Source organism: Barbus barbus (assembly GCF_936440315.1).
Source record: "Barbus barbus genome assembly, chromosome: 38".
Classification (NCBI taxonomy): domain Eukaryota; kingdom Metazoa; phylum Chordata; class Actinopteri; order Cypriniformes; family Cyprinidae; genus Barbus; species Barbus barbus.
Window position 1 is genome coordinate 23,661,050 of NC_136716.1, and position 19,408 is coordinate 23,680,457.

Genomic DNA, 19,408 nt, shown 5'->3' on the forward strand with positions numbered 1-19,408 from the left:
CACCCTTTACCCAGTTTTAATGGAGCAAATCACCTGAACATCCTATGTGTCACTCCGAGGAGAAGGAAATGACATATTATCATTTGCTTAACTTTATATTTTGAACTATACTGTCAGGTTTCCTAGTGCAGGATTTTCTTCACTTTCTGCAAGAGCCGTTTCATTATCAAGCAAGTAAATGTGAATTGCCAAGAGAAGTAGGAGAAACAAAGAAACAAGTGACAATGGAATGCTCAAGCCCACAACACATCAGCAAACATGATTCGCGACACAGAATGAATACTTTGCCACCTTTGGCAGCATCTGCTTTGCATACTTTTCAAAGCGGTTTGCGTAAGACATCTTAATCAGGACAATGAGCCAAAATACCAGCAAAGATGATTATCATAATGCAAAAAAATAAATAAATAAACACGGTAATGCCACAATGTGCATTCAATGAGTTCCGAGACCATAGCAGATCATGGCTGGGGTTTAGAGGTAAGAGGAAATGCAAGAAAGCTTTTCTTTCTGATTGCTTTGCTTTTACCTTGAACCAGGCTTTTGTCTATTTTGGATTAATAAATGCAAGACTCTTGTAACATTTGTTTACTGCTGTGTGACAGAGAGAGGGTGGGGGGATCTGTTGCGTGCCATGGTGTCAAAGGAATAAACAAAATGAAAAAGGAGCGAAATAACAATGCTTGCATTTCTTTAGGCTTCTTAGTCAGGCATAAATTGCACTTGGGACTTTGTATTGTTTCTTTGCCATGTCCATCATCTTTATCTATCGCCGTGCAAACTGCTTTTTGTTTGTACAAGGATTGGCATTTCTGAAAAGTGAGGCTTCTCATAACCTGTTACAAAAAGACAACAGAATATATTACATTTATTTATGGAGAGACTATACTGTATGTACATTTAGCTCTTGAATGCATTTATGTATATTCATATTGCTTTTTTAACTGTTTAAATAATCCATATCCGAACATATCCGGTGTGCGATGTTGGAGAAAAACAAACAAAACAAACAAAAATTTGCTTTGTTTTTGTGCTGGTACCTTGGTGAGTTTAGGCCTGTCATCAATAAAATGCTGTAGATCTATGCTGTAAACACTAAAACTGCCAGTAGGTGGCGGCAAGTCTTTGTCTTAATGACTGATTCATTGAATCATTCATTCAAATGATTTGTTCAAAATGGCTGATTTACGAAGCAAGTGACTTTATGAAAGAATTATTGAATCAAATGTTTTGTTCAAAAAGAGATTCATTCAGCAACCGCAGTGCTGCTCTGCGAGGCACAAATGTTCTGCTCCGACTATATTTGAATCTATTTTCTTTAACAAAAAAAAAAACACTGTGTCTAAAGTGTAACTCACTCACTATTAACTTCTTGTTTAACTGTTGTATAAAATCAATATCGCATTTCCTCAAATCCCAGTAGATCAGCAGTTTTTGAAATACTCAGACCAGCCCGTCTGGCAGCAACAACCATCCACGTTCAAAGTCACTTAAATCCCCTTTATGTGCCCATATATATACATATATACATACACACACAATAAAATGCCAGTTACAACTATAATCCCATAAAAAAACATGCTTTGTTTGAATCATTTCAAATTACAGAAAGGAGAATTAAAGAAGCAAATTGCCAGTTTTCATGTTAGAAGTTATTGCAGCAACCAGGAAAATGACAAAAATGGCAATACCCAAATGTAGTGCAATGATTTAAATTCATCCATCTTTAAAAATTGTGAGTTTAATATTTTATCCATTCCTACAAATATCATATAACAGGGACATTCAAATGTACTGCATAACAGAAATAACAGGACTTGTTGCAGTGGTAGACAGAGAATTTTGGCAGCGGAGACCAAATAGCTATCTTATTTTATGAGATAACATTTTTGCAAGCATGAAATATTCATTTCAAGCAAAAGAGCTGATGGATTGACACATAATATGCAACAGCAGGCGGATGTACTTTTTTCGGTATGCATTTATGCAAAAGCTGTGAGCATGAGAACATCACAGCCTCCAGATACTGGTGAAAGTCTACAACACATCAGCATTTTATCGTTTATTACTGAGGAATAAAAGCCTCATTGAGCCTTTGGGAATACCGCAACAAAGCCTCAATTCTGCAATTAAATAATGTGCTACCGTCCTTGGTGTTGAGCAATGTCTGTTCGCAGAGAAAACCGCAATCATTCGGCTGACTGTAAATCAAGTTCTCTTTCTCTTCCTCTCCCTCTCCATATCCTGCTTTAGCCTTTCAATCACCATTAAACCCTCCTCTCACTGTCACTTATGACCACCCACAATTCACCTCTTTCTTCAATCATCTGAGCTAATAACATAATAAAGACTATACATAATCTCAAAGACACAGGTCGGTGGGTTTAAGCAACTTTATAATATAACATTATTTATGACATCATTAGACAAAGTGCCATCAGTCAACCTCGCTTTCTAACCTTTCATATATGCTAGCTGTAATTTTAAAAAGCAAATGAGCCAATGTACAAAACTAATTTGATAGGATGTGTGTCTCTGTGTCATTTTATGTTTCAAGTCAACATAAAATCAAAATCGACCCTCATTTACTTTCTTAATGCATGTTCCTGGTCATGAAGCACATTATTCCAAAGAAGAAAAAAAAAAGTATTTTTAACGTTGCATGAAAATTTTACTTGCTCTGCCTCTGATGCAATCATTTTCAGCTAAAATTAATTCCTCTAACTTTTTAACCCCATCCTTACAACCACCTGCCTTCATTTATCATTAATGACCTTAAAAATAAAAATACAGACAATTCCTGATGAATATCAAATTTATGATCAAGTATTAGTACTGTAGCTAAAAGCATTTTTCAATGGACAGATATGTGGATTTATTTGTACCTAAGTATTTAAAAGTAAAAACTTTAATTTTTCTTAATTTTTAAAATTGACTGTTGAAATTAAGAGACAGTGGTCATTTAATACCAATTTCCTCAGTGTCCTGATTACGTCTCTGAGACAATGAATCCAATATTCTCAAACTTATGACCCGAATTTATAATACCAACAGCTGATTTTTTAATGGTTTGACATTTGAATATAGTTGTTTATGAAATGATCCGCGACCGTGAGTCAACTCAGTCCATCATCAGCAGTGATTAAAATGCATTGCTTTAGGTCAAAACGGTTGTGGTGACTAATGAAATGTCTCTTTGCAAGGACAAATTATCATAGTTATGACCAAATACATTGTATTGGCTTGTAAATTGAGTAAGATTTATTTATGACCTGCATAAAAAGTGTAAGTGAAATGGCAAGGAATAAGAAAGTACTATAATTGCACTAGAAATGTAATTGAGTAAAAGTATTGAGTTCTCAATAGTACTTAAGCACATGTACAGAATCCCTCATATGATGCTATAGTATTTCCATTAACCAAATGTATGCTATTACAGTTTTTCTCGATTGCTAAAACACTATAACCAGGCTTTTGAACTAAAATTTCAAAACCATAACGCCATTTTTCAAAAAGCACACCCATTTTGCTGAACTGTAAACACTATTCCCTGCTTTAACACATGAGTCAGATTTGGTTAAGTGTTACTGCAAAACTCTACACACAAATCCCTACATTTCTCAGTGCTTACATCAGGTGATCATTTAGAAAGCACTAGCATTTAATACTGTTCACTCAAGTCTGCACAGTTTGAGTTCAATTAGCACACAATTACCTAAGTGGAAACACTAGGAGTCAAAATGTATCACACACCAATCAGAACCCAGATGGATAGATAAAAGGGCAAAAGTCAGTTTACAGTTTTTCTCAGTGGCTTTGGTGCATTTCTCAGATCAGAAATGAAATTCTCAAAACTACTTGTTCAACCTCATCATCTAGTCACTTGTGCACACCATAAAAATTTGCGATTGCTTTGATACATTGATGCAACTGATTATGCACATTTATCTGTGGTTTCCTCCATTATCAGTTGCTATTGTCATGTTGTTCAAGATGTATTATATAGTTCTCTGTTGCAATAGTCTTACCCCTCAAAACATCTAGTCATTAGTTCATCGTATAAATAATTACGGTAAATGCAAAATGGTTAATCTAGTTGTCAAACTGTCAAGCATATTTTCTACACATTTCTATTAGACTTTTTATAAATGTGCCATGAATTGTTCAAGTGAATCTTGACTTTCACTAATGAAGAGAATATAGATCAACCAATGACAAACCAGTTCTCTGAAATAGCTCAATTGGAAAGCATATATAGAAAGAGGACAAGACAATACTTACAAATTCTGACAGACTTATTTATTTTTCTATTCTATTCACAATGACGTTGTAATGTGTTTTTTTTGTTTTGTTTTTTTTGTTAGACCACTAGTAAAAGTGTAACTGTGAATCATATCCAGTCTTTTTTTATCAATATCCCACATACAGTAATGTGTACATTTGTACTTTTGAAATGATATATGACATACATAAGAAGTGCAGCCTTCTGCATTTCAGTTCAGTAACTGTCATCTAAACTGTTGCCATAGTTTACATCAGGTAATACTAACAGAGTGCACTGTTTGTGAACAATGACACAAGGACATCAGGCATGTGAGATGAATTTACCCCCGCTGCCTGGCCAGGGCCTGTGATGTTGAAGAGGTTCTTTGGCCTGTCCCAGACCAAAGACGGGATACTGGGGCAGAATAATTATTTTTGTTGTTTGCTGTATTGTACTGTACTCTACATTACATTAAATTGAGGAATAAAACATTTGGGGAGTACCACAAGCAACACTTATTACCGGTTTTTGTAGTATGTTTTGAATTTATCTCATCAGTGTGTAAAACTGTGTTGTAGTGTGTGTGTTTTTGACTGTTTGTGTGTCATGTCTGAGAGCAAAGTTTGTTTTTTCAGCAAGATTTAGTTGTTTTGAATAGATGGCTTCATTTTGACCTGAATATAGGAAGTTTGGGGAATTGAGTTAGAAGTTATTCGTGTTTACTGTATTGAGAATACGAGGCATAGTTTCAAGAAATGTGTTTAAGCAATCAAGAAAAACTGTAGTAACAAAGTACAATTGCTCAAGCAATTGCTCAAGCAATTGTCCCATTAAATTAACTTTAATGCACAAATTCTGTAATCCAATTATCATATACAGTGCTGTGAAAAGGTTTTTGCCAACTTCATGGTTTTTTTTTTTTTTTTTTTTGTTTTTTTGCATATTTGTCACACTTAAAAGACTTAGGTCAAACTAATTTTAATATTACTCAAAGATAACCCGAGTAAATACAAAATGCAGTTTTGAAATGGTGATTTCATTTATTAAGGGAAAATACTTGTCCAAACCTGCCTGGCACTACGTGAAAAAGTAATTGCTCCTAAATCTAAAAACTGGTTGTGCCACACTTTGCAGCAACAACTGCAATCAAGCGTTTGCGATAACTGGCAATGAGTCTTTCACATCGCTTTGGAGGAACTTGGCCCACTCTTCTTTGCAGAATTGTTTTAATTCAGCCACATTGGAGGATTTTCAAACATGAATGGACTGTTTAAGGTCATGCCACAGCATCTCAATCGGATTTAAGTCCGGACTTTGACTTGGCCACTCCAAAACCTTAATTTTGTTTTCCTTGAGCCATTCAGAGGTGGACTTGCTGGTGTGGCTGGGAACATTGTCCTGCTGCATAACCCAAGTGCGCTTGAGGTCACAAACTGATGGCCGGACATTCTCCTTTAGGATTTTCAGATAGAGTGCAGAATTCATGGTTCCATCAATTATGGCAAGTCGTCCAGGTGCTGAAGCTGCAGACCATCACACTACCATGTTTGATTGTTGGTATGATGTTCTTTTTATGAAATGCTGTGTTGGTTTTACGCCAGATGTAACGGGACACACACCTTCCAAAAAGTGTAACTTTTGTCACATCAGTCCACAGAATATTTGCCCAAAAGTCTTGGGGATAATCATGTTTTTGGCAAATGTGAGACGAGCCTTTGTGTTATTTTTGGTCAGCAATGGCTTTTGCCATGGAACTTTCCCATGGATGCTGTTTTTACCCGGTCTCTCTCTTATTGTTGAATCATGAACACTGACTTTAATTGAAGCGAGTGAGGCTTGCGGTTCCTTATATGTTGTTCTGAGTTCTTTTATGAACTCCTGGATGAGTCTTCATTGCGCTCTTGGAGTAATTTTGGTAGGCCGGCCACTGCTGGGAAGGTTCACCACTGTTCCAAGTTTTCTCCATTTGTGGATAATAGCTCTGACCGTGGTTCGCTGGAGTCCCAAAGCCTTAGAAATGGCTTTATAACCCTTTCCCGATTGATACGTGTCAACTATGTTGTTTCTCATCTGTTCTTGAATTTATTTAGATCATGGCATGATGTGTTGCTCTTTAAGCATGCTTCACTTTGTCAGACAGGTTCTATTTAAGTGATTCAACAGGTCTGGCAGTACTCAGGCCTGGGTATGGCTAGTGAAATTGAACACAGCTTTCTAAAATAATGTGGTTAAAGTTCTTTCATGATTTAACAGGAGGGGGCAATTAATTTTTCACGTAGTGTCAGGCAGGTTTGGACCGCTTTTTCCCTTAATAAATTAAATCATCATTTAAAAACTGCATTTTGTATTTACTTGCACTATGTAATAATACAATTTTAAGTGCGACAAATATGCAAAAAAAATTAAGAAAAACAGGAAGAGGGCAAAAATATTTTCACGGCACTGTATATACACATGAACTAACCAGGTAAAAATGGACAAAGATACATAAATATACATTTACACACCTGAAATGTAGTTTCACTCAGAAATACATCAGTTTACTGCTGCAAACGGCATTTCATATTGACTGTAAAGCAGAGGGAGCTTCTCAGAAAGTTAAGCTGGATCACATTCACCTCATATCTAAGGATTTCAATCCCAGATGAGCACAAACGAATCATCAGGAGGCCCAAGCGGATCAAGGGTTTATACAGTGTTTACAAAGATGCAACCGACTGGGCTTTTTCTGTGTGTGTGCCCATCGCGCAGAAAGCTTTGGTGAGAAAGGCGCAGGATAACCACGTAAAGCAAACACAGAAGAAGATCCGTGCCCTTAACAAAGAGCCTGATAAATGAAAAATCACTCAGTCTAAAAGAGTTGTATGCTACGTTGTCTGGGAAAATTTGAGATGGGTATTTACAGACCCAATCCAATAATGTTAGCTGGGAGAGCTGCTCCAGATCTTTTGAAGTCTTCCCATTCTCACAGCTTTTTACCTGCACTGACATCACCTTTCATTTATCTTCAGCCTTTCTCAGCACAATCTGTTCATCAACTGCTATCCAAACAGGCCTTTCAACAAACCATTAAGCTTCTGCACTGCTGTTTGCTACACGTTTTTTCTTAAAGGAACAGTTAAAATTCACCAAAAATAAAAATTCACCCTGGCATTTCAAACATTTTTACTGTTGAACACACACACAAACAAACACTTTGTAAAGAATCTAATCATCATTTTTGTGCAACAACATTAACTATTATGAAAAAACAAACACCGTATATTATCCAGCAGTCTTCTAAAGATACAAACAGGGTTAAGTTGTCAGCATACTAGTTCTGTGAACATTTTCCTTTAGAAAACGCTTCCATCAGAAAGGTCTCTCATTTGAATACCATAATGCATTTTCTAGAAAGGCCATCCATTTTACAGCTTGTTTACGTGAGCTCTTTCTGGCTGACAGGTCACCACTTACTCGATCCCATTGTGTTATTGACACCCACGTCCAACTCATCTCTCCCCACCACCTATTCTTTGATTAATTCCCTGAAATGACTGCAATCTCATCTGTCTGAGGCCACCTATCATTAGCTCTCAGATCTTTTCAACATAATTTATGAAGACATGGATCTGAGCATAGGAGTCAAGAGAGTTTTACCAGAAAAGAATGCAAAAAGAGAATGTTTTAACAGAGATAAGCACAGGTGAATGGATATAGACTGCATGATATGAAATCACAAACTGAGCATATACTTCTTTAATATATGCGTATGGTGTTATTGTGCATAATTAATCAGTGAACATTATGTCAAAGGGGGAAAAGGGATCTTGATGACATACTTTATTAAAAAGCAATAAACGTTACTTTACGTTTCAACTGACATTACCAACAATTGTGCTTTTCAGTCTATTGGTTTAAGAACTGCAGCCTTTTAATTGACTTAACATTAATGTAATATACTGGATTTGTGACCCTGCACCCCAAAACCAGTCTTAAGTAGCACGGGTATATTTGTAGCAATATCCAAAAATACATTGTATGGGTCAAAATGATCGATTTTTCTTTTATGCCAAAACTAATTAGGATATTATGTAAATATATCAAAACTTAATTTTTGATTAGTAATATGCATTGCCAAGGACATCATTTAGACATAAAGACGATTTTCTCAATATTTAGATTTTTTTTGCACCCTCAAATTCCAGATTTTCAAATAGTTGCATCTCGGCCAAATATTATCCTAACAATGGTGTATAAATATCAGTTTTGAAAAATGTACCCTTATGACTGGTTTTGTGGTTCAGGGTCACATTTACTTTGAAACAATTTTCACTCATAAAATTGCTAGTACATTTCAACAACAAGTACCATATTTAATTGAACACGAGTTTTGAAGTGGAAGCACTGAAATAATAAATTTAAGGAATAATATTCAGGTAAAACACACTCAAATAATCTTTGTTTTATTTACAACTTTGAAAAATAAGTTTGTTTACAGTCTACAAGTCATCTAAAATTTCAAACTATAAAATAACAATGGATTCAATAACTGTATTAGGTTAAGATTATGTTCTTGGTGAACTTGACCTTCAGCCTCATATAGACGAAAAACCTAATCAAAAATTGAGTGCAGGAAGTGTTTCAGACTCAATCTACCACTTTTCAAAATCCAAACAATTCCCAAAGGATAAAATCTAGTACTGCCCTACTTTTATTTCATTGAATATTTAATTTCACTCAGAAATGTCACATTACAGAAGTGAAATGGGTTAGGAGCTCTGTCATGTTGACTTTGAAATGAATGAGAAGTTTATATTCATTACTTATGCACAATAGCATCCATCCCTTCAAATTAATCTAGCCGTTTGAAACTGTTCATAAGCTAAATGGTTAAACCGGCCCTTTAAATGTATAACACACTCCATAAATACACAGCAGCTGCAGCGAGAGTTCCATAATGCAATCACAGACCGCTCTCTCCAGTAATCAGCGTCAAATGACCAGACAGAATCTCTCCAGTGACCTGTACACTAATCAAGGTTACCATGTACATAGACCCGGCAAGGCACACTGTAATTATCCATTCACTCTCTTCACCAAGCAAGTCTAAAGCATTAACAGAGGTTTTGAGTCCCATTGCCATGGATCATTTAACTGGGCTAATTTATGGTCAAGCGCACCATGTACTATCTATGGATGCGTTCCTTGTAAAGACTGACATAGTGCTAAAATGTACTTTTATGATATTTGTCCTTAAATTAGACAATTGGGGCCATGTGTATTTAGGCTTTAGGCTGCATTGCCAATAAATGATTGTTCTTTGCCCCAAGTCCAAATGAATACAATTACATGGATTCGGTGGAGATATTTCTATAACAACATGCTTTCCCAGAATGCAACAGCATACTAGAGTACTCAAGTAACACTTGACCTTGCTAGGATCAGAAGTGCTTCTTCTGCACCAAATTTGTTGCAAGCCAGATTGAGCCTCTTCTGAATTCCTCATCTAGGGTTGACCTTGCAGGCTGACAGCAAACAGCAGCAGATAATAATGGATTTTGCGCTGGAGAGCTTATCTTAAACAGGCCAATCTTTACCTGCGTGTGTCTCACAACATAGCTTGGTTAAAAGAGAGGTCAGCTTTACTGTGTGCATTTAATGAGACTTGAGCATGATTGGAAATGTGCACCTGATAAGACTGTTTACAGCCCTATAGAGTGATAAACGGTAATGCTGTGAAGATGCCATGCTACACACAATGCTCGGGCTCAAATGTGTCAGAGAATGATTTGTTGCTGCAGTGGTTATATTGGTTTCTCAAAACCAAACTTGGATATTTTTTTCTAATAAGACAAACATTTGCAAATGTAATTTCTCCAAGAGTGTTTTAGAAGAATCCACCAAACTCACCACAGACTGTTATGACTTATTATATATTTTCTAATTGATAAGGATGGATGGATGGAAGGAAGGAACACAGTTTGAAAGTTTTTTGAAGAAAATAGATGGATGGATGTCAACAGATGGATGGTAAATGGAATAAAGTTTGAAGGTGTATTCACTGGATGGATGGAATGAACAAAGTTTATTTACTGGATAGATGGAGTCTTTGAAGGTGTATTGGATGGATGGATAGATCGATGGATGATCAAAACCCTATTGCTATCCACTGAAATGTTATTTCACTGTTTTTAGTAAAACTTCATTGACTTCCACTGAAAACTTCTGACTGTAATTAGTGCTACCTTGTGGCTTGTGAACAAAATATAAAAATAAAAAAGCCTATAGATTTCCAATGAATTGTTCTAATTGGAACAACATGAGCTGTTATCAAGCTGCAACTCTCAAAACTGGTATAAACATGTTCTAACAAGTAATATCTCACCTTTACATTCTCATATTAATCAGGCTTACGGGTTTCATGTAGTGGAACATACAATAGTTCTTTAAATTGCCTATACTTCTATTGAAACCTCTATACATTCATCCATATAGTACCATAATGCTGTACGGAAGACCTCAGAATGTGCTAGGGAAAAGTAACCTTCAAAACTCAATGCTTGTTGCCAATCCAGCATTCAAAGTTTATCTTGTGGAATTGTTCTAGTTACAATTGGTTTCTACAGAAAACATGTTATTCAGTAGCTCTAAACATGACAGCTCCTTCAAGTCTGTGTGCAGCACTGTGCGATACACAATCCTTCATAACAAACACTGGGATGACAACCGATGCCTTCAATATTACAGTGAATCCATTTTAAAGGTGACTTAATCTAAACTCATGATTACATTTGAAGAACAATGATCCAAAATGACCATAAAATGGTGTCGATTGCATGCAGGAACCCAAGCTCATAATAATCCAACACCCCAGAAACTACAGTAACCTCACCCCTCCCAAAGCTCATTCTGTTTAGCTCACAAAAAACTGATGCCAAACTAATTCTGCCGATGTGAAGTCATTTGTACGGATAACTCGGCCCAAATTATGCATGTGAAATGCTAGCAATACAGCAGCCCATTCTGAACGCATTTAGAAAAGAAGACATTTGCAGTGTTAACGTATGACACAGATGACGAATGCGCTGGCAAAGATTGGTTAAGGAAAAAGGGAATAATAATGTCATTTAGCTGCACTGCCAATATTACCTTCCACATATTTTAATCCAACTTTTATAATAATGAGATTTCTGCTTGAAGTGCACCATGTTCCTAGCAGGATCGCTCGCTCCTTGCATTGAGGCCAGATGAATTCAGAGTGAGCTGATATTACTGGCTTGAAAGTAAAATTGCGTTTTAACACTTTTCCTTCAACTTGTTCATATAGCTTATTAATATTTTGAACTGTAATCCATATTTCTGGAATAATTTAGATATAGGCAAGGGAAAAAGATGCGTTCATCTGTCATAGAAGCATTAAAGCTTAGCTATCTTGCATCAGTTAATTATTTGCAAGCTGGTACTTTTTATAAATTGCACATTATTAAAATGCTAAATATCACTACAACAACCAGGCTGATTTGTTGCATGTTCGCACAGATGTCACTGATGTCAGCCATCAGTGAACACAATTATAATTTTTACGGAAGAAGTTGCATGACATATCATGTACTCTGCCATTCACAAGTTTGGGATATCTAAACATTTTTAAATGCTTTGAAATAAATCTCATGCTTATAAAGGTTATTGTTATTTGATCAAAAATACAATAACAACTAAATTGTAGAATGCATTTCACTCCTGTGGTGCAAAACGTCCAATGATCCTTCAGAGATCATTCTAATATGCTGATTTTCTGTTCAAGAAGCATCCCTTATTATTGAAAACCGTTGTGCTGCTTAAAATATTGGTGAAAACCATGATATACATCTATACATGTAGAAAGTTCAAACTATTAAAGCATTCATTTGAAATAGATTTTTTGTAACATCATATTTCACTTTTGATTAAATTTATTTAATCCTAACAAAATAAAAAAAAAATATTAATTTATTAAAAAAAGCATGCTGACCCCAAACCTTTAAATGGCAATGAATTATTATAGTAATTAAGGTCACTTTTTTTTTGTACATGCCTTTTATGCACATATTGTATTGTCCCGAAAAAAAGACATTCATTAAAATATGAAAATGACAAAAAAAATAAAAAATAATAATTGTTTTGTGAAAATTCATCATAAAGTAGGCCTACTGTATAAGTTTGGTTTTAAAGCTGTAAATCTATACATCTAAATCATTTTAAAATTATTTAAAAATTTAACCAATTATGCCTTCCCCTAGTTGTAATGTCACTACCACCTTGACTTACAATTTTGCTCCTAATATGTTTTTCAGAAATTGATACCAGATGGATACCAAGGCGACAACATGCACTGAAACACTTGAGATTAAATATAAGCCAGAAAATACAGAAACAAATCTAGGTTTTAAACAAATTAGTACACTAATTTGTTTTACATTTAAACAAATTAGTGTATCAAATTGTAAAAGACTTTGTCTCAAAGTGCCCATTGTTAAATAAATAAACAATTAAAGGGACAGTTCTGTAAGAAAATATTGAGAAAACAGCCCAGAACAAAAACTTGTGTGCTCTTGTGTTTTGGTTGTCATCACAGCACATCCAGTCATTTGAAAAGCTACTGTCAGATTTGTACTTTGAGCCTGACGGACTTTGATTGTTTGTTTATACGCAGCTTTTATTTTGTTCTAGTTGTTATGTAAGTGTGTTGCTGCAGTTTTTATGCGGAAGTACAATGTAGTATTCCTTAATTGCTTGTGATTAGATCAGCCGTTTATCCACCTGAGACTGTCTCCATCTGTTGGGGCTGGTGTGTTTGTTTCATAAACACACGCACACACACACACACACACACACACACACACAGGCACGTCAGTATTCCACCTCGTGAGCAAAAACAAAGCTCTCAAAAAACTCAATCAAACTGTATGACAAACTACAGGAGAGTGAGACCGCTTTCACAGTTTCCAGTGAATCTGCACCCCAGAGCACCAGAAATGTGACAAACACAAAATACAAACACTATGGCTAACGCAGCATCCGCCCCATCGCTCAAAAACACACATACGCTAACAAATCAAACACAGACCCGCTTTCATTCTCCTATTTTTGTCAACACTACACAATGCATGTAAAACACACATCCTGATCTCAACACACCCATTTACGAATATATGTCCAAAAGATTTCTGCTTTAAGTAAATGCTGTTCCACCTAACGTTTTATTCATCAAAGAATCCTGAAGGAAAATGTATCAGTTTCCATAAAAATAATAAGCAGCAAAAACTTGAAAATAAAAACCATTATAAATAGTTGAGAACATTTATTAATAATTGAGGATCAGTAATACTTGAGCATCAAATCAGCATATTTCTGAAGGATCATGTGACACTGAAGACTGGAGTAATGATGCTGAAAATTCAGCTTTGCATCACAGGAATAAATTACATTTTATAAAATATAAAAAAATGTGGTAAAGATATTGCAAATTGTTATAATATTTCAAAATATTTCTGTTTTTATTATAGTATAATTAAATGCAGCCTTATCGAGCACAGAGACTTTCTTTGTATGTTAAAAAAATTATAATCCATACAACATACAGGATCTTATATTATATATTATACCAAAATCTTATATCATATGTTTTTTTTTGTTTGTTTTGTTTTTTTAATCTTAGTATGCATATGCATACAGCAAAAATACACATATGAAGATTTGGATCACACCGCACAACCCTAATGGATCTATACCACACACACACACACACACACACACACACACACGGAGATGCACAGATGTCTGCCTTTTCACATCCATAAACACATAAACAGATCCATAAAACACATATCCACGCGAGTTTGGAGTAAATGACTCTAGTGCTGGTTTCCTCAGACTCCTTGCAGTCGTTGCACGCTGGGGAATGTCTTTATTTAACTGAATTGGCTGAGTGTTTAGGCCCGGTCTGAATATATTAGCATGCAGCAAGTGTGCAGGAACGCTGGTCCTCAAGGGGTTTCAGTATCCTGGTGTGTAAGAAATATCCAGTCATGGAGCTGACAGTTCCTTTGCAAACCAAACATGCATTTAATTACAGGCCAGACACCATGTAGCGAACCATATGATTATAAGCACACACAGAGCGCAGAAACACATATGTGATGTAGAGAGCTGAGCTTATATCATGCAACCATATTTTTAAAAGGCTTCTCTTGATAATCTCTGAAGGAATTACAGCTTTAATAATTACTGGTTGTGTAACCACTAAAAAGACTGCTGAAGTAATTTTGACAGGCTGATTCTTCGCTTATGCCTCCGAATGATAATAGAGCCTTTATTTATTCCTCCAGTATATTAGGACCTTATTGAATCTGCAAGCAGTAGAACAGGCCTCTAATTGTCCCTATTGTGAGAGGAGGCAAGTATTTAACTGTTGCTCTCTCAGCACCTGTTGACTGAGATAATAATGTGAAATCCAGTGCTTATCTTTACTCGAGATATATAAGCTGAGAATAGCATGAGGTCTAAGCCTACTTGCACTATTTTTCTAAAGATGTTAAGCAGATACGTGTGAAGCCATACATTATTTGCAATGTAACTTTCCACTTGCTGAAATAAAAGTATTTATATTTAAACGTGCTTCAGAAATTAGCATTATGTCATATCAGGTAAATCACAAATTTAAAAAAAAAAAATGCACATAATATGCACAGAGTTCTATTTAAAAGAATAGTTCACCCAAAAATGAAAATTTGTTTAAAACGTACTCACTCTCAGGCCATGAGTCTGTTTCTTCATCTGAACAGATTAGTAGAAATGTATTATTATATCAGTAGCTCACCAGATCCTTTGCAGTGGATGGGTGCCGTCAAAATGAGAGTTCAAACAGCTGATAAAAACATCATAATAATCCACAAGCAATTCACATGACTCCAGTACATCAGTTAATGTCTTGTGAAGTGAAAAGCTGTGTTTGTAAAAAAAATTAAATAAAAAAAAATATTGAAAATTGTGTCCATCATCCAAAATAATGCTTCCTCCAGTAAAAAATAAAATAAAAATCCCTCCCCTGTTGACCTATAACATCAAAATCCACATACATATTTGTTTAGAACTATTTTGGACTGTTTTTGCTTGTAAACGGTGCTTGATCTGTGCATATTTCTCTCCTGATTCAGACAAGACGAGAAAGCGATATTATGAATGGAGGACACATGTATTTGCCCGAAGCAATGGTCTTAATTTAAATGCAGATTTTCACTTCACAAGATGTTGACTAATGGTTTGTGGATTATCAGCTGTTTGAACTTCTCATTCTGACGGCACCCATTCACTGCAGAGGATCCACTGGCGAGCAAGTGATAACAAAAACAAAAACAAAAAACAATTATCTAAATCTGTTCCCATGAAGAAATAAATGTATCTACATCTTGTATGGCCTCAGGATAAATCAATTTATATAGCAAATCTTTCATTTTTGGGTGAAAATATTCTTAAAAAAGGGGAAAAAAAGAGCTTATCCAAATCAAATTGATTAACTTTTTCACTTTAAAGTACTCCAGTGTAATATAAAATATTCAAAAATATTCTTAAAATACCTAAAAAGTATTTAAAAGGCCAAAATTCCTAAACAATTCATTTTACGAGCATCATTCATAAAATGGTGTGTGTATGAATATATCTAACAGATAACGGGCAGCTTAGTATACACTCAACCTCTCCATGCTTTCTATTTCTCCCCTGCTGTTTTTTTTTTTTTTTTTTTTCTGATTTGGCAGAAAACATAATTCTCACTTTATCACTCTTCTGTGCTTGTCAGTTTATACTAAACGGTTTGAACTTGTCATATTTGTGAAATAATAAGAGCAAGTGTTTCTTCTGAGAGTGTAATGAGCGTCTGGGAAGGCCGCTTAGTCCAGTTTGTGTTATATTTTTACTGAACTTATTATCAGAGAGAGAGACAAGATGTTCTCACCAGTTCTGCATGGATATTTGTGAGGTTTCTCGAAGACTCAGCAATTGATTGCTATTGTTATGATAATTACATTTTTAATTAGAATCACCTAACTTTTCCACTTCTAGTTATTACTGGAGTAATTGCTGAGTTTTAAAATCTCTCTTTTCTTTTGCGTACCTCTATTATCTTTTTTTTTCATTCATTTCTGAATGTGCAGATAAATGACAATAAAGCAGTCTGATAATTAAGCTCTCTTTTTGATTTATGGTGTTCTCTAGATATTATGCAGATTGGGAAAAACTAAATCTTTTTTAAACTCTACTGTCTCAACAACTTCGGCACAATCTTTGATTGATGCTTCCTCAGATAAAAGACTTGCATATGATTAATGACACCGTACAGCACTGATATGCTATAAAATTAGTGAACAATATTACTGATTTGACTGCATTCAAATGCAATTCACCTAAATTCAAATGGAACTGGATTGAACTGAATCAGAATTTATGAGATAGCAAATGTGGTGTCGGTTTGAATGTAGAATTGAAACCAGAATTAAATTCATGTAACTGCAGATAGACAGACAGACAAGACAGACAGACAGACAGACAGACAAGACAGACAGACAGACAGACAAGACAGACAGACAGACAGACAGACAGACAGACAGACAAGACAGACAGACAGACAGACAGACAGACAAGACAGACAGACAGACAGACAGACAGACAAGACAGACAGACAGACAGACAGACAGACAGACAGACAAGACAGACAGACAGACAGACAAGACAGACAGACAGACATACAGACAGACCAGACAGACAAGACAGACAGACAGACAGACAGACAAGACAGACAGACAGACAGACAGACAGACAGACAAGACAGACAGACAGACAGACAGACAGACAGACAGACAGACAGACAGACAGACAAAGACAGACAGACCAGACAGACAGACAGACAGACAGACCAGACAGACAGACAGACAGACAGACAGACAGACAGACAGACAGACAGACAGACAGATAGATAGATAGATAGATAGATAGATAGATAGATAGATAGATAGATAGATAGATAGATAGATAGATAGATAGATAGATAGATAGATAGATAGAATCATGTGATTGGAAAATTCAATTAAAATTATAAATCATTAAAAACGTAAAACAATATATTCATAAAAAATGTCATAGAAATGGATTAAAACTGAAAATATTATCAAAACTACTCAAAATCAGAATTTTGCCAACATCAGTCAATTTTAGTTTTTTTTTTTTTTTTCCTCCAAGAATATATGAGAAGTTTGCTGTAAAATCTAGCTTGAGGGCAGGAATAAAAATAAAAAGGGGTGTTTGGGCAAAGTAAAAAAATATATATATAAATAATAAATAAATAAAATAAATAATAGAAAGAAACTCAAAACATACTGTGCAGATAGATTTGGGTCAGGTTCATCTACCTGCAGGCTCAGATCCTTAGAGTTCAAATCAAAGGAAATCTCAAGTATGCTGAAATGTGAAGTCAGTGAGTAAACACTAGAGTTTTCTGTCAGAAATAATTGCATTATTAACTCCCAGACTCTTCTGTGAAGTTTAAACATTATACAGGCTATTCTTATGTAAATACTGTAATCTGCCGTCACTGGCAATTATTACATTTTGTAAGTTATAGCATGCTTCAGTTAAATTCAGTGCTCTCTTTCACTATTCTGAAACAACTTGTAATATTTTGGTAAAGTAAGGCAATGTTTTGCAACTCCGCTTAGCTTCATCAAATATACCACTATGGTCATCGTACACAATTTTGACCACTCAGTGTATTCTAGATGCATATTACATATTCTTCTTTCTGTCTCCTGTAGTTGCACACTGACTTGGATAAAGGGGAAAGCGCAGTGAAATACACTCTCTCAGGCGATGGCGCTGGAACCATCTTCACCATCGACCAGATCACCGGGGACATACACGCTTTACGCAGTCTGGATCGAGAGGAGAAGCCTTACTACACGCTACGAGCTCAAGCGGTGGACATCGATACCAACCGACCGCTGGAACCAGAGTCAGAGTTTGTCATCAAGGTGCAGGACATCAACGACAATGAGCCAAAGTTCCTGGAAGGTCCCTACGCAGCTAGTGTACCTGAGATGTCACCTGTGGGTAAGAAGCCCATTAAGATGTTCCCGGATTTTTCATTTATTTATTTATTTATTTATGGAAATAATGCAATAAGGTTGAATTCACTAACTTTAGTTAATGAATCATTAACTAACAATGAACAATATTTTACAGCCTTTATTATTCTAGAATAATGTTAATTTATAAACAAAAAATATATTTATTATTATAATAATCTATAAATAATAAATTACTTAATTACTATATATCATATTAGTCTATAATATTAATATAATTCATGTTTGTTCATGCTACATTAATCTGAACTAAGGATTTATACAACTTAAAAACAGGATTGCTATATTGCTTAAATTTATATAATTAACTAACAGTGTAACTTGTTATCTTAAAATCAATATAGTTTTTTTACAAAATTGGCATATTGAAGGTTATTCTTCAACACAGTAGAATGATGCAAGCAAAAGTTGGAGCTAAAAAAAAATATATAAATAAAATAAAAAATAAGGTTTACAAGGATGATCACTGTGTTACAAAATTGGTATATTGAAGCTTATTCTTCAGCATAATAAAACAATTTAAACAAACCTCGGAGCGAAACTAAAGTACACTGAAAAAATCAGTCACCGTTTTGGAAGCCAATAAATGAAGCCTTTGTCATTAAATAAGGAAATTTACTCTCCAGCATAGGGGAACAATGCAAACAATAGTTGGATAAAATAAAATAGATACAATAAAATAAAGGAACAATGCAAACAACTGTAGGAGCAAAACTACACTAACAATTTATGAAAGAAAGAACAAATAAAATGGAAGCCAATCAATGAAGCCTAAATGTAACAAGGATGACTGTCACCGTGTTACAGCGAGGGATGCTGGAGGTCATGTTTTTTCCACGTTATGGAGTTTGCCAAATATTCATTGGTGTGGCCGAGGCGAGCTAATCCAGACATTACTGTGTGCCGTCAGATAATGAGAAGTGCATGGGCTCCAAATCCCCACCAAACTGGATTACACAGCCCTGGTAGGATTTCTCATCTAACATGG

At 35.2% G+C, this 19,408-nt stretch overlaps 1 protein-coding gene across 1 annotated transcript in view; it reads left to right on the plus strand.

Moving 5' to 3' along the window:
- LOC306857482 (cadherin-12-like) overlaps positions 1–19,408 on the plus strand; it is a gene marked incomplete at its 5' end in the record, with an annotated part of 225,742 nt that overhangs the window by 142,678 nt on the left and 63,656 nt on the right. Inside the window, one exon of the mRNA XM_079397461.1 lies at positions 18,091–18,385. Coding sequence (XP_079253587.1) covers positions 18,091–18,385 — 295 coding nt within the window. The remainder of the gene's footprint in view (positions 1–18,090; positions 18,386–19,408) is intronic.